The sequence below is a fragment of the Chionomys nivalis genome, chromosome 1 (genome assembly GCF_950005125.1).
Source record: "Chionomys nivalis chromosome 1, mChiNiv1.1, whole genome shotgun sequence".
NCBI lineage: Eukaryota > Metazoa > Chordata > Mammalia > Rodentia > Cricetidae > Chionomys > Chionomys nivalis.
Genome location: NC_080086.1, coordinates 181,172,216 through 181,186,210, shown reverse-complemented (window position 1 = coordinate 181,186,210; position 13,995 = coordinate 181,172,216). Strand labels below are relative to the sequence as shown.

The 13,995-nt window shown below is 40.7% G+C and overlaps 1 protein-coding gene across 3 annotated transcripts in view; it reads right to left on the bottom strand.

Annotated features, from left to right (window-relative positions):
* The window catches only part of Tspan12 (tetraspanin 12), a 101,642-nt gene that overhangs the window by 15,507 nt on the left and 72,140 nt on the right, over positions 1-13,995 (bottom strand). For all 3 annotated transcript variants that reach the window (XM_057790612.1, XM_057790630.1, XM_057790621.1), the window contains exons 7-8: positions 12,142-12,249; positions 8,308-8,451 (exon numbers count right to left, since the gene is read on the bottom strand). In XM_057790612.1, the coding sequence (XP_057646595.1) occupies positions 8,308-8,451; positions 12,142-12,249 (252 nt within the window). The remainder of the gene's footprint in view (positions 1-8,307; positions 8,452-12,141; positions 12,250-13,995) is intronic.

Genomic DNA, 13,995 nt, shown 5'->3' with positions numbered 1-13,995 from the left:
CAGCATTATGATTTTTAAGGACAATCTGAAACTATTGCTGTGTAACATACTTGGGGGAGGGGCAAAATACAATAAAGGCTTTTGATGGCACTACAGTCTGCAGGCAAACATTGTTAGTCTCTACTAATAAAGCAGAGGAGGAAAGTGGTCTTTTTGAACAGTGAAGAAGGAACAGGAAACTCCCCATTGAACTCTGTCAAGAAAGACAGCAAAAGAAAAGAACAATGCATTTGTATACCTGCAGCAAAACTGCCAGAGCATTTCCAGGCCAGATTAGATCAAGTGAAACCTGCAGATAAAAGCTCTTCCCTGGGCCCCACCAGCCACAAACAACCCAAACTGGTCCTGCAAGGGGCTTTGATAAAACAGGCAACACCCCAAGCCAGAGTCAACCTGATCCTGCTGACAGTTTAGAGAGAGATAATGAAGTCAGAAGAAAAGCAGGATAGAAGATATCTGAGCTTATATAAAGAACCCTGAGAAAGAAACTTCTTGGGGAAATTCCATCTAAATAACCACTGAGCCTGAAAAGCCGCCTACCGTCTACTATCTGGGCAGGGCGGCTCTCTGTGTGTTTATCTGGCAGTGGAGATTCATTATTAATAAATCAGTATCCCACAACTACTTTGTCCTAAGTTTCCCTTTCATGGGAATGCCTTAAATTTGTGAGCATGCTTGCCTTTTGACTAGGCAATTACAGACTTGAGTATAAAATCTTTGTGTTAGCAGAACTTACGAGGCTATTCATAACAGCCGCTGCTCTGTGCACCACACTGACAGCCCATTCTCTTCGCGTGCTGTCAGTTCTAACTGTGTACCAGGGCTTAGCTGGAAATGACCTCTTCTGCCACCTGCCAATCAAATGCTTTCTTCACGTGGATAACACCTACTTACTCTTTAGACTGAAAGATTCACGATACACTACCATCGTCATGTGTTTCCCCCACTGCATAGCTGGAATACAAAGACAATGGTAACTAAGGATAGTCTCGTCCATACCAGCTCCCTTTTGTGCCCTCCTTCAAGAGGATCTGAATCTTACTTCATCTTCTAGACCCTGTATTTCCACCTCAGCTCAGAAATGAGGAAAAATTAGAACAGGATGTCATGTCTGAAAAATGTTTCCATACACGGAAAACACTGATCGTTAGAATTGGACAACAGTGTTAACAGGAGAGGGTTGTTAACAGGAGAGGGTTGTTAACGAAGAGCAGCGAGGGTAGGGACAGTGCTCAGGAAACAAACAAACAAAACCAAAAAAGAAACGGTGTAATAATTATCTGTAGGGATATAGCCCCACCCATTGGGGGCGTGTTTGCCTTGGGCTAATGTTTACTGAACTGGTTTTATGGGATGATTGGTTTTTGTGAATTACTGTTTATAGAAAATTGTATTGGTACTGTTTCTTGTATATTGATATATTGAATATTGAATGTGAGTGTTACTACCTCTATTTTTGTATGAGTATGCTTATAACTTTGTCTATATTGTATTGATACATCTACCATATTACAATGTACATTTCTACCTCTGATACTATGACATTGTTTACAATTGAAGATCATTTTCATCATATATTGCATAGTTGTTTATTCTTTTCGTCTTCAAGTTAGATAGGTATTGAGAATTATATGTTTGTCATATTTATTTTTAAGTTAATCAGGTCTTTTAGTTACATAGAGATTATATTTAGTATAGATAGTATGATCTTCAGCCTCTTCAAAGAGCTGTAAAAAATGGCCTTTAATTTAACCTAAAATTTCTATGCCAACGAGACACAATTACTCCTGGCAACGCCACTCTACTCCCGAGAGAACGTTGAGCACCAAAGACACTCCACTGGGAGCTTGTCTTCTTGGCAGAACTGGCCTTTGGGTTAAAAAAAAGCCCATACCTCAACTTCTGACAAAGATACAAAATATCTCTAAGTGGATAAAACATGATTATCTTATAAAACAGGGTAGGATAGTTCTAAGAATGGTATGTCAGTTATATTAGGCCTTAGCCAAAGTTGGTTGACTTAACATTACAAACGAGACTTTGGGTGATTGCCCAGGTAGTCAGTTGTCTCTGTCAATTGTTGCACATTTTGGATATCTCTCGATTGTTAAATAATATTTATTCCCTTCTCAGATCTTTGACGGAGTTAAAGATTATATAATTGTAGTTACTCTTTATGTTATTTAGACTCCTTGAGATAAAATGTTTAACAAAACTTTTGTTCTCAATATTGTTTGTTATATTTATTATTTGTTATTATTGTATATAGTTGTATTTGGTTTAGTTCTATCTTATTTAGACAAAAGGGGGAGATTACTGATAAATCTGCCGGGGCGTGATCCCAGCAGCCCCTTTTTTGCTCTGCCTTTCCTGTTCTCCGCGGGAACCTGTGGTCCTGTAAGTCTATTTCCTTACTAAAGCTGTATATATTTTTATAATCTTTCTACATTCATTTACGCCGCCACAATTATCCTTCAAGTTCAGAAGAATATAAAAGAGACCGGCAAGAACAGAACAGAACCACACAGCAACTCAGTGATGATGAACCACAGGAAATCATTATAATCAACCCACATATCATCCAGCACTCTAAATGAGATAAGAAGACTTCAGACAGCACTGATGACCAAATTCTAGGTTATTCTTAGTTCTTTCCCACTACTCCATGCCTGCCTGTATGCCCCGATTTTAGCAAGAATTCTTCTGTTCATAGAGTTCCCCCATTCTTCATATCTCATCCTTCACCCCCTGTCCCCTTATGAAAGTCTGATTGCATTGGTCTGTCATCAGCAAGAATTCTATTGGCTCCTGTTAGCTCGAATCTCCCTTGCTCCTAAGGTTTCCTTTTAGTAACTTTCCATTAAGTGATGCTCACCCACTCCTTAATTAAGCCCTGGCTCCTGGTCCCCGGTCCATGTTGGATTTGTTCATCTATACACAATAGTCTTTGGCCATGTTCTCTGTGTCCTGAAGGCCAAGGAACAGAAAGGGGTGCACATCTTCACTTCTGCATTGCTGCCCTTTCTAACTTCCTTTATTCAGAGGTGGTAGTGGGGGAAGAAATAAACTATCACGTAAAGCAGTGGTTCTCAACTACTCCTAGGTCTCCATCTTCCTAACGCTGTGACCCTTTAATACAGTTTGTCATGCTTTAGTGACCCCCCCAACAATAACATGATTTTTGTTGGTTCTTCATAACTGCATTTCCGCTACTGTTAGGCATTGTAATGTAAATGTCTGATAGACAGGACATCTGATCGGTGACCGCTGCGAAAGGGTAGTTTGACCCCAATGATGTAGTGACACACAGGATGAGAACCACTGTTCTAAAGTTGTACATGGTTTATAGCAATAATAATTTTGCCAGGGAGAAAAAAAAATCATTGACTATTTGGGATTTATACCCAACACATGAAATATAGAAAGTCTAAGGGTTTAAAGGGAAAATATCCCAAAGGCACCCTGCCACGTGAAGGGTCTCGATCTATACTGTCTTACACACAGCACTGCATCACTGAGAACATTATTTTTCATGAGAAGAAGTCAGTGTATTTTAGCAATCATCTCTCCTTTAACTACAAGACATAGAAATGTGTCTCTAGACATGTTTCACTTGACTTTCTGTCCCTCTTTGCTTTACAATTTGAGTGGATCTATCTGAGGTAGGGCTGCTATGAGCCTGGTTGGCGTCATCTGTTTTTCTTGAGATGGAGCTCTAGAGCCTTTGGGTTCCCTAGAAGGGCCTGATTGGTGCCCATCTGAGATGAAGACTACAGTTATTCTCCCTAACGAAGCCCCTGAAAGTATCGATGGCAGCTTTGGCTACTACTCAGCGGCAAAATGCACACAAGGTACTGAAAGTGAGTTTGTTTGAAGGTTTAACTTGTAGTTCTTCCAAGAAAATCCCACACCCATGGCAGCAGGTCTGGGATCCCGGCGCTGTGAAACTTTCTAACATCCTTCATGTATTTTCTGCTCCTCTTGTTTGTTTTCTCCAGGCCAAGCCTAAACATTGCATACTTACAGTGGGGAAAAGGTGACATGCAGCATGCTGGATCTCACCAATGTCAACTCTGAGAAGGAGACATGCAGCTAAATCTCACCAGCTTCAAGTCTGAGTTTGAAGTTTGGCTGAGGTCAAGTCTACCAGGCAGCATTTGAGGGCATGATTACACAGACACTTCTCAAGAATGGTGTACCAGGAAGCCAGTGATCATTGACCAGACCTTGATACTTGTTTCCCAAACCAAAAAACACTCTTCACAGACTTTGCCCAGTTGAGTCCTTGTCTCCAGTTGGTTTCAGTTGAAATGCTACCTGTGATGATAGCCCCATGCTAGCCAAAGAAGTGCCCCCACCGATAACATCTCACTCTAGTACTGAGTTCAAAGCTTTCAAAGCATTTATTACCACCTGTTTTTTTTTTCCTTCTGTAATTGTCTTTTTCTTGTTGTTGCTGCATGTCTATATTGCTACCCTTTTAAGCTATCAGAGAGAATTTTGTTTACAACATTCTACACTGAATGAAGAACTCAAGACAATCACAAAATATTTCGGGTACACAGATATACAAAATCAAAGTAAGAGTCAGAGATAGTCGCACGTGTAATTATCAAGCCTATATCTTACTAAAGTGTATACGCTCTAATTATTGGACATTCACGGGTTTGTGTGCCAGATCTAACTGTAGCTCTGGTAAGGATATTTCAAAAAAAATGTGCAGTTGTTGCTATATTTCTGCCCTATCATTTTTCACAGGTTTCGAAATATGTCATAAAATATTATTGGGTCAGGGAACCAGGCAGGCCACCAGATGGTTGAGAATGATTTATTTCCCTGGTTTCAGACACATGAAGAAAGAGCACAGGAAGAAAGTCAGTACTTATCTCTGAACTTCCAGAATATGGGAGATAAAGGGACCTTGAAGTCCATCTAGTACAGGCTCACTGGTAATTTCAAAACCCCTGCTGCAGTACCCAGTGACGTGGCCGTCCGACCTTGACTTTAATATTTTCAGTAATGAGACATGATCTTATAAGATGTCTGTCTCATGATTGGACAGATGCTGATGAGCAAGGTCTTCCTCCCATTGATGCACAATGTCCTTCTTGGAACATCTGGCCCTTGGAGCAACACTGTGCATTCTTTTTTCCTGCTCTAAATTATAAACTTTGAGATATTTGAAAACCGCTAAGATATTTTCTCTTAGTGTTCTCAACTTCAAAAGAATTCTCCAAACCCCTCAGCTCTTGGTCACCCATTTCTCCTTTTAAATACGCATTTTGCTACTAGATGATCTCAGGATGCTTATTTCTTAATTACAGACTTGAGCATTAAAGCTACTAAACGATCCACTTTTGAAAGTCAATTATGCATCTAACTGCATCCTGTTTTCATTACTAATATCAGCATAGGTTGTTAATTGTCAAATGCAAAAGCAGATTGCTCTGATACGACCTATCTACCCAGAGGTCTGTGTCGGAAATCGATCGATGACTGCCCAAACCAGCTGACTATTGAAAGTCTTCTGATCAAGATCGGAAAACATTTAAATTAATCTGGTCTACCAGTTTGCACAAGGACAGCAATAAGGCCTCCTCTGACCTCTCCTCTAGGCATCCTGAAAACACACTACCAAAGGAGAGCTTCCCATTAGGAAACAGTAGCAGAATTGGTCTGAGCCACTCTCAGGCTTTGAAGAGCTGCACAGTGGGGCTGCAGTCTTATGATCTTCACCATGGTTCTAACCATCAGCACCAAGGCAGATGCCACATCACTGTGCCAGAGCCCTGTCATTTTCGGTGCTGATTTGCTGATTTCCCAATTAGCAAAATTTACACTAGGAACATTGACAGGATTTGATTCACTTATCTATGCATATATACATACTGTAATCACCTGTTCTTGTAATGGACAGTAGTAAATTACAACGTATTTAAACTCTGCGGTAGTTTCTACTTAACACTCTCAGAAATAATTGAGTCCTGTATTCTGTAGCATAGAAAAAGAATGGCTTGGTCGCCTTTCATCACGTTCTACAATACGCGCTGGGCAACACAGCACTCGACTTTCACCTGAGCACAACACGGAGGGACCTAGAAACATCGACTCAAAGATGTCTTGTTCAGTTAACTGTATCTGACGTGTCCTTTGTGTCATTGGAGCCAAATACATCTAATCATAATGTGTTCAAAATAGTAAAATCCAAACACTGTATTTTCAGTAATGTGAGGGAATCATGATACATGTTTTTTATTTTCTTTTAAAAATAAACAAGCTGAGTTACTCAGCTGTTAGAACAATTCCGGTTATAGGTTAGACTATGTCCTCGAAAAATGTATGTTGAATCTGTTCTCTTCACAGTTCAGGGTGCGATTTTATGACAGTTGGGTTGTTGAAGGTGTAATGAAGTGATCATGAACCCAGATTGCAGAATGCTGGGCTCCAAGGTGACCTTTCAGGGGGAATTTGGAGACAGAAGCACACCTGGAATATACCATATGAAGAGAAAAACACAGACTAGGACAATTTTTCCACAGGACCAGAAACTGGGGGAGAGGCATACAGTGCCTTGGAAGGAAGGAGCTGACCCGACCTTGCAAGCAGAGAGACCTTGAATTTCTACTCTGTAGAACCGTAAATTGATTTCTGTTGTCCAAATCACTTAGCTTACAATCCTATGTTGAAATTAATTCACATCAATTAGTACGCAGTATAAACTATGTATCTCCACAACTGACATTGTAGGTAGCCTTTAAAAAAATGAATGTACAATATTGTGTGGTGTTTTAAAAAATGTATTCTCTCCTAAAGTACACCAGAGGCATATATCTTAAAAGTCCTGATGCTGCGGGTGGGAGTGGGGGTGGCTCAGTGAGTAAAGGAATTATTTGTTATACATGCATTAGAACTTGAGTTCCAATCCCCAGCACCTACATAAGTGCTGGGTATGGCAGCACATATCTGTAGCCCCAGCACTGGGGTAGCGGAGAGAGGGAGATGCCACAGATTTGCTTGCTAACCAGCCTAGCCAAGTCAGTAAGCTCCAGGGTCAGTGAGAGACCCTGTCTTAAGTTGAGCAAAGTAGAGTGACAACTGAAACCAACTTCTGTGCCCAGATATGCCCAGAACACACACACACATGCACGCGTGCACACACACATGCATCCTTATTACAGCCATATCACAGATACACATAATCTATAAGGATGTATTTCCACTGCAGTATAGACAGTCTAAGTACTTATGTGAAGCCCTAAGTGTCCAGTGATGTCCCATGACAGCATGACCAATGCGTCCACAATTAGAAATGTACTTGCTGCAGCTGAGTAATGAAATTTTAATTTAATTATGTGCCTAATTTAATAAAAATAATCACTCATAGCCAGTGACTACTGTAAAACTTTCAATTTTTTCATTTATTTAATCTCATGCGCATGTGTGTATGCCTAAATTTAAACACACACAAGTGATTTCAGGAGCCTGTGGGGCTCAGAAGGGGTGTCAGACTCCCTGGAACTGGAGTTATAAATGATTGTGAGCCACCAAGTGGGTGCTAGGAACTCAACCCAGGTTCTCTGAAAGAGCAGTAAGTTTTCTTAACCACTGAGCCATCTTTCCAGCCTAGTTTGCAGAAAAACGTTACGTTTTAATTTGAGAATGACATTCCATTACTGACTGTGAAACCATTAAATATGAAGGGACATAAAACTCCTAAGAAAGAGCAATTTATGATTGGGATAAATCCCGGAAGAACATACACTATGTAAAATTTTGGCACCAAACTATTAATTTAAACCCAGTAAGGGATTCAGCAAAACAAGATCGAGGTTACCAGTTATCACCAGCAGGGGGAACCAAAGAGCAGCACACGGGCTTTTCCGGAGAGAATTTTCTTTCCCCTACATCAGGGCCCTAAAATAGTCTGCCCAGGAACTGCACAGCCTAGGCTTCCCACAGATCCAGTCAGCCACATAATCCGCACATGTTTACTTTCAACAGAACCCTAGAACATGATAGAAATTGGCTCTAGGCATAAGAGTGTAAAATCTAATCAATGGGAAGGGTTATTTTTTTAAAGAATAAAATTAAATTAAATTAATGATAGAGCTAGGTCTTTCCCACTCGCCTCTGTTAACATGGGGTTAGTGATATTTTCTTTTCATTTTGTTTTCTTGTTGCTGCATACATCAGAGAAGAACTTCAGGTCTAAAGAGTTACACAGAAAGTGAAATTTTAATTAGAACAGTGTTGAAGGTTCTTTTGGGCAGTTTTGTCCATGGTATGGATAAGCATACATGGTCTTACCTCTTGGTAAAGGTCACTGAGATCTTCCTGGTGGGCCTGCTTGGAGCAGCCTGGGAATTCCCTAACACAGCAGGAATCTGGAGGCCAGTCCATCTCTGTCATTTCCAGCCAATCGGTGAAGTACACTACCCCACAGCACTTAAACTGAAAAAGAGTTAGCAGTCCACACTTAGGAACTACACAAGAGTTTTTGTTTAACTTATGAGAAATAAGATAGTAGATTTCTTAAACGTTGGTAATCATCGGGGTCGAACTTGCGTGTTAGCTAAAGCTCCCTGAGCATACTGTCTTGATGACAGGCACATCATAAAGGAATATCAAAGTCAGCATCGCATAATGGGACGGTTCTGAACAGCAACACCCACCCCTCCTAAAAGCAAACAGTGTCTCACTCTCCAACTCTAGAATCTTCTGCAGATGGTTATAGTAATGACAGATTCCACACACAAACTTACAAATTCAGTAACTGAATGTCGATTATCACTACCTTCTAGTCAATAGAAAGTAGTGAATCATTTTCTTTATTATCCCTCACTAGTGTAAACACTCAGCAAATTGAACTGTTGTGATAAAAACTTCTACAAATTCTATGGAATGACTTGATGACCAAAGCTCACATCACCAAGGTCAAAAGACAGTCTTAGGGAAAAATTTTGGAAATAATTTATCCAACTTACTATTACCCAGTAGGATAGATTTCTTGATAAACTATTATATCTTACCTATATAGATGCAGAAAAATGATGCTGTGCTTAGCTTGAATGTAGTTGGACTTAAGTAAGCTTGCCTTTCTCTAAACTATGCTGAAGAAGAGTGCGTTTTGTTGTACTTAACCGTAGATTGTTAATTTGATGAAGGCTTAGAAACACTGCTTGAAGGCAGGTGCAGACTTATTGAGAAGAGATAGCTCTCCTGAGGAGAGCTTTGCCCTTGGATAAGAGAGAAGTCCTCTTCTCTAAGTCAGAAGGAAGGAATATGGGCAGTCACAGGAAAGAGCCCTGCCAAGAGTGATGGGTATGCAAATTACATAGCCCAGGAGACCAATCTCTGCTCAAGATTAACACTGAATCATGAAATGTCACAATCCCGAGCCATTTCAAAACTTGGAAGAATTCTGAATTCCTCATGTGACAGCAAGCGAGGAAAATATTCAGTGTATTCGGTGCATTTTCACTCTCTCTGCCTAAACAGCTTATGATTCAAGAGCTTATGACTTAAAAAGGAAAAGGGTGTCGGAAAAGCACTTTGAATGATAATCATTGAGAGCCATTAACACTAAGAGCTTTGAGAAAGTTTAAAAATAATTTCTGTATTGTCTTAAAGCCATGGGCACAGCTAAGGCACGTCCTAAGCACTGCAAGTTTCAAATAAGTGTCACCGAGAGACCGATTCTGGTGTCGTCACACACTGACCCAAACATTGGGAATTCTGAAAATAAAACACACAATTAAAAGACTTCCCTTTCTGAATGCTGTAAACTATCACATTGTTAGGTCGGTGTTTTTAAAGCCTTTTACCCAGAGAAGACCTTTTCCTGCATTTCCTTGCCACATGAGGCCTTTTCGAGCTGACTTGACAGCCTCGGTGGAATGGTCCATTTATCTGACTTCGCCAGGAAATGAAGACTTCCACAGCAATGGCTTTCCCAGATAACTTCAGCATTCGGCGCCCAGTGCCAACATTGTTAAGGAGTCACTGGCATCCGTCTTCTATGCAGTTGTCTTGCCTACCCAACAGAGGACAGTGGATCTGTACGGAGGCTTCCTGAACCTCCTCGAGGTAAACTTGGTGTTACCCCAGTAAAAATCTGTGTTCTGCCACTACCTGCTAGGAATGCTCCACTCCAAGCCGATACTAGGCCAAGCCGTAGAAAATACCATGGAATCCCTATTTTACATGTAAATTAACCGAGACCCTTGATGGACGAATTTATTTTCCAAAATCCTATGGCAGCAACTGTGATTCCAAATCTTATACAGCCACTACCAGGTTAAAATAAATACATTTCTTAAAATGGGGTTTTAAAGAAGATATTAGTAAGTGTCACTAAGAATTATGTAAGATCCATTCGTTTGTGGCACATGCACAAGGAATGAGGGGCTTCGAGGGCTAAAACCTGACCAGGTAATTTCCTGGTCCATGATCTATTGTGGAAGAGAAGCATCCTAGGCTGAGCTGTCGCTCTCCATCTAAATTTATGGGTTAAAATTTTAGCCCTCGCGTCACAGAATGTGACTGTTTATGGTGAAAGATCCTTTAGTGCCAAAGAAGACCACCGTCAGGAGCATAATTAAGCACGAGTAACATCCTTATGGGAAGATAAAAATTAAACACGGACACATATAAAGTCAAGACAAAGCGAACAAGAACGGGGAGAAGGCCATCCACAAGCCAGAGAAAGAGGCTTCAAAAGAATCAATACTGCTAATCTTGAGCTTTTAGCCTCTAGACAAATGAACAAACACTTGCCCTAAGTGATCCTGTCGGTGACACTCAACCATGACAGCCCTATCAGACTAATAGAAAGAGCTTTGAAAGTGTTCCACATATTCGGAAGTATTCACCACTCTTTTTAGGCAAACGAACCTTGTAAGATAAGAGAGACCAGGCCAAGGGAACTAGCGTGAAATGTTTGCAGTGCATGTACACAGCTCACGGAGGTAGAGCCCCACAGGAGGAAAGCAAGGTCGTTGTTTCTCAACCTGGTTTATCGTAGTTTGTATCATCCATTCCAGGACAGCCCCTTGAACAGGGCTTCCTATAAACGCCCCGGTACTCCACATGTCTTCCCATTGTGTTGTTTCTACTATAATTATGCAACAAACAAACAAAGTCAGGAAACAATGGAATAACAGGAAATCTGTGGGGCATTGATAATTTTACCATCTCAGCAACTGTGACCCAAAGCCAGGTTTCAGAGACTGTCCTAGGTTTGAACCTCTGCTACAGGCACGGACAGGGTTGGCTGTCCAGTAAGATATTCATCCTCAAATGCTTCATGGGGCAAAGCAAGAAAAAGAAAGTAAACTAAGACACAGGGTCTTCTGGAAATGTCATTCCAATCACAAGGAAAACACTTAGGAGAGCTGGTTTGAAGGAAGATGCAAGATTAATCTCAAGTCATTCAGTGTTGAAACATCCAGAAACCAGTTCCCATTTAAAATACTTGGATGAAATATAAGACAGTTTTGAAACAGAAGTCTATTTTGTAATGTCACTGTTACCAAGCAGAAGCTAACTGAGATCAAGTCGATGACGTCATTCCCTCTTCTTCCTCCTCCTCAACACTTCAAGAGGTTGAGTACCTGTATTGTTCCTATGTCACAGGTGTGGCAATGGAGGTTTAAGGAATTAAGTGAAATGATAATAAGTAACAGAGATGGGATTTGAACCAAAGACATCCTGACTAGGGAAAAAACAGGCTGGTTGATGATGATATTCATCCGAACAAAATGCACAAGTGGAAGCAACCTTTTAAAATGTTGAAGCAACGTTTAAAGCCCTGGTAACTCTGAAAGCAGTAAAATAATCCTAAAAGAGAAATTTCTAAGTAAAACTTTAACTGTTTATTAAATAACTCATGAAAAGGAAACTTCAGCGTAGCGGGGCAAAACAACTTCTGAAGAAGCGCGTGTGGACCAGAGGAGTGAAGGTGAACGACTGTATCAGATATGAAAAGACATCAGGGAGTGGGTTGAGGCATGCAGGGGAAGAACGGCACCAGTGAAGGCGGATACCCAGCCTTCAGTTTTCACTGCAGAAATGATCAAAATCAACGCTTTGAACACCTGCTTTGACAACTTGCTTTCAAGCCCCAGGAATAGCAGCACTTACCTCTCTCTGAAAAAAATTCCAAGCATGTGTAAGCCATCTATACCTGGGTAAGCCGTAATTTGTCATTCTGGCTTTCAAAGTAACCATATCTGACCACTGTACCGGCACCTAGAGATACGGAACAAAGCAAAACAAACCATCAAGATAGAAGTTCAAGCAGACAGGTAAAGGCTCACTCACATATATGAATCTATAACCTTCAGCACACTGACAACACAACACCACATGCGCACAGAGTGTGCTAAGGCTGAAACATACCATTTTAATTTCTACTTGCTTAGAGACTAAATTAAGCTCACACCAACAAGCCAGGCATTCACGCAACTGACATGGGGATCTAGAACTAGGATAGAGAAAGAAGACGTGCGTATGAGCTTCGAAAACAGAGGTTATCTTCATCTCTAATGCTGTAACGCTTTAATACAGTTCCTCATGTTGTGATGACCCCCAACCATAATTATTTTCATTGCTACTACATAACTGTAATATTGCTACTGTTATGAATGATAATGTAAATGTATGTGGTTTCCAACAGTCTTAGTCAACCTCTGTGAAAGAGTCATTCGACCCCTCTCCCTCAAAGTCATGACCTGAGACGAGGGTAATTTTGAAATTTTATTAAAAATTGTAATATCAGGCTGGAGAGATGGCTCTGTGTATAAGAGGCCATGCTGCAGAGTATTAGGACCTGAGCTCAGATCTCCATTATACAGGAAAGGCTGGATGTGGGCACGTGTGCCTATAACCCCAGCGCTCAGGAGGTGGGAGGAAGGACAGCGAGCAGAGGACCCCTGGAGCTTAAGGGCATCAACCCAGCAGAACACGCCTGTCTGCAGACTCTGTGTGAGATACTGTCCAAAAGGAACAAGGAAGGGGTCAGTGGAGGAGGACATCAGCTCTCCTCTGACCTCAGCACCTGAACGTGTGTACGTGCACCTGCGAACACTGAACACACATGCACGCAGCGTACATATGTACAGATAAATTTTTATTAATAATTAAATTTAAAAATAATGTCAACAATTGAGAGGCAGAGACAGGTGGGTCTCTATAAGCTCAAGGCCAACCTGGTCTACAAAGCAAGTTGAAGGAGAGTCAGAGCTACCTCAGCAAAAATAAAAAGTAGTAACTGTAGAAGTGAGTTTTAAAAATTCTTTAGCCACAGATATTGTTCAATTTTATTTTTTCTAGCTATTTTTAATAATTGCTTGGAAACACAAAATACAAAAAGTAGCAAGTAGGTTGGGTATGCATTCTATTCTTATGATTTCATAAAATTCAGAAAACTAGGCAAAGTTCAAGCCACCCACTATGAATTAGCATTATCTCATATCCTTTATGGTATAAAATAAATGGAAGTAAAATAAGTTTTCAAGAAATATATCATCTGAAACAGTTAATATTATTGACAGGTTTTAGCTGGAGTACTGATAGGAGCTGAGGGCATAGAAACGACAAAACTAATGGGGGGGGGCAGACAGATGTCAAGTCTCTTGACTGAGTTAATACAAGAACTTTTTCTAAATTTTTGCTTTCCAAAATAAACACTGGTTGTTTCTGCACTGTGGCCACCATCAATCTCAAACCAAATGTGGCAAGAGAACAGAGGACCATTGAGGTTCTGGCACCAAACTCGAGGGCACTGGCCATAAAACACAACACACAGTGAACAGCTTGCTTGCATGAGACAGCTTCGAGCACAAAGCCCATTCTATGTAAAGGTTGGATTCTGCAAGATTTGGCAGACAATAAAGTTTAATGAGACTTCTCTTTTACGTTGTTATTAGGACAGAAGCAATAAAAATGGCAACGCTGGTTTCCTCTTCTGCAAGCCTGCTCTCCATCTTTCACTTG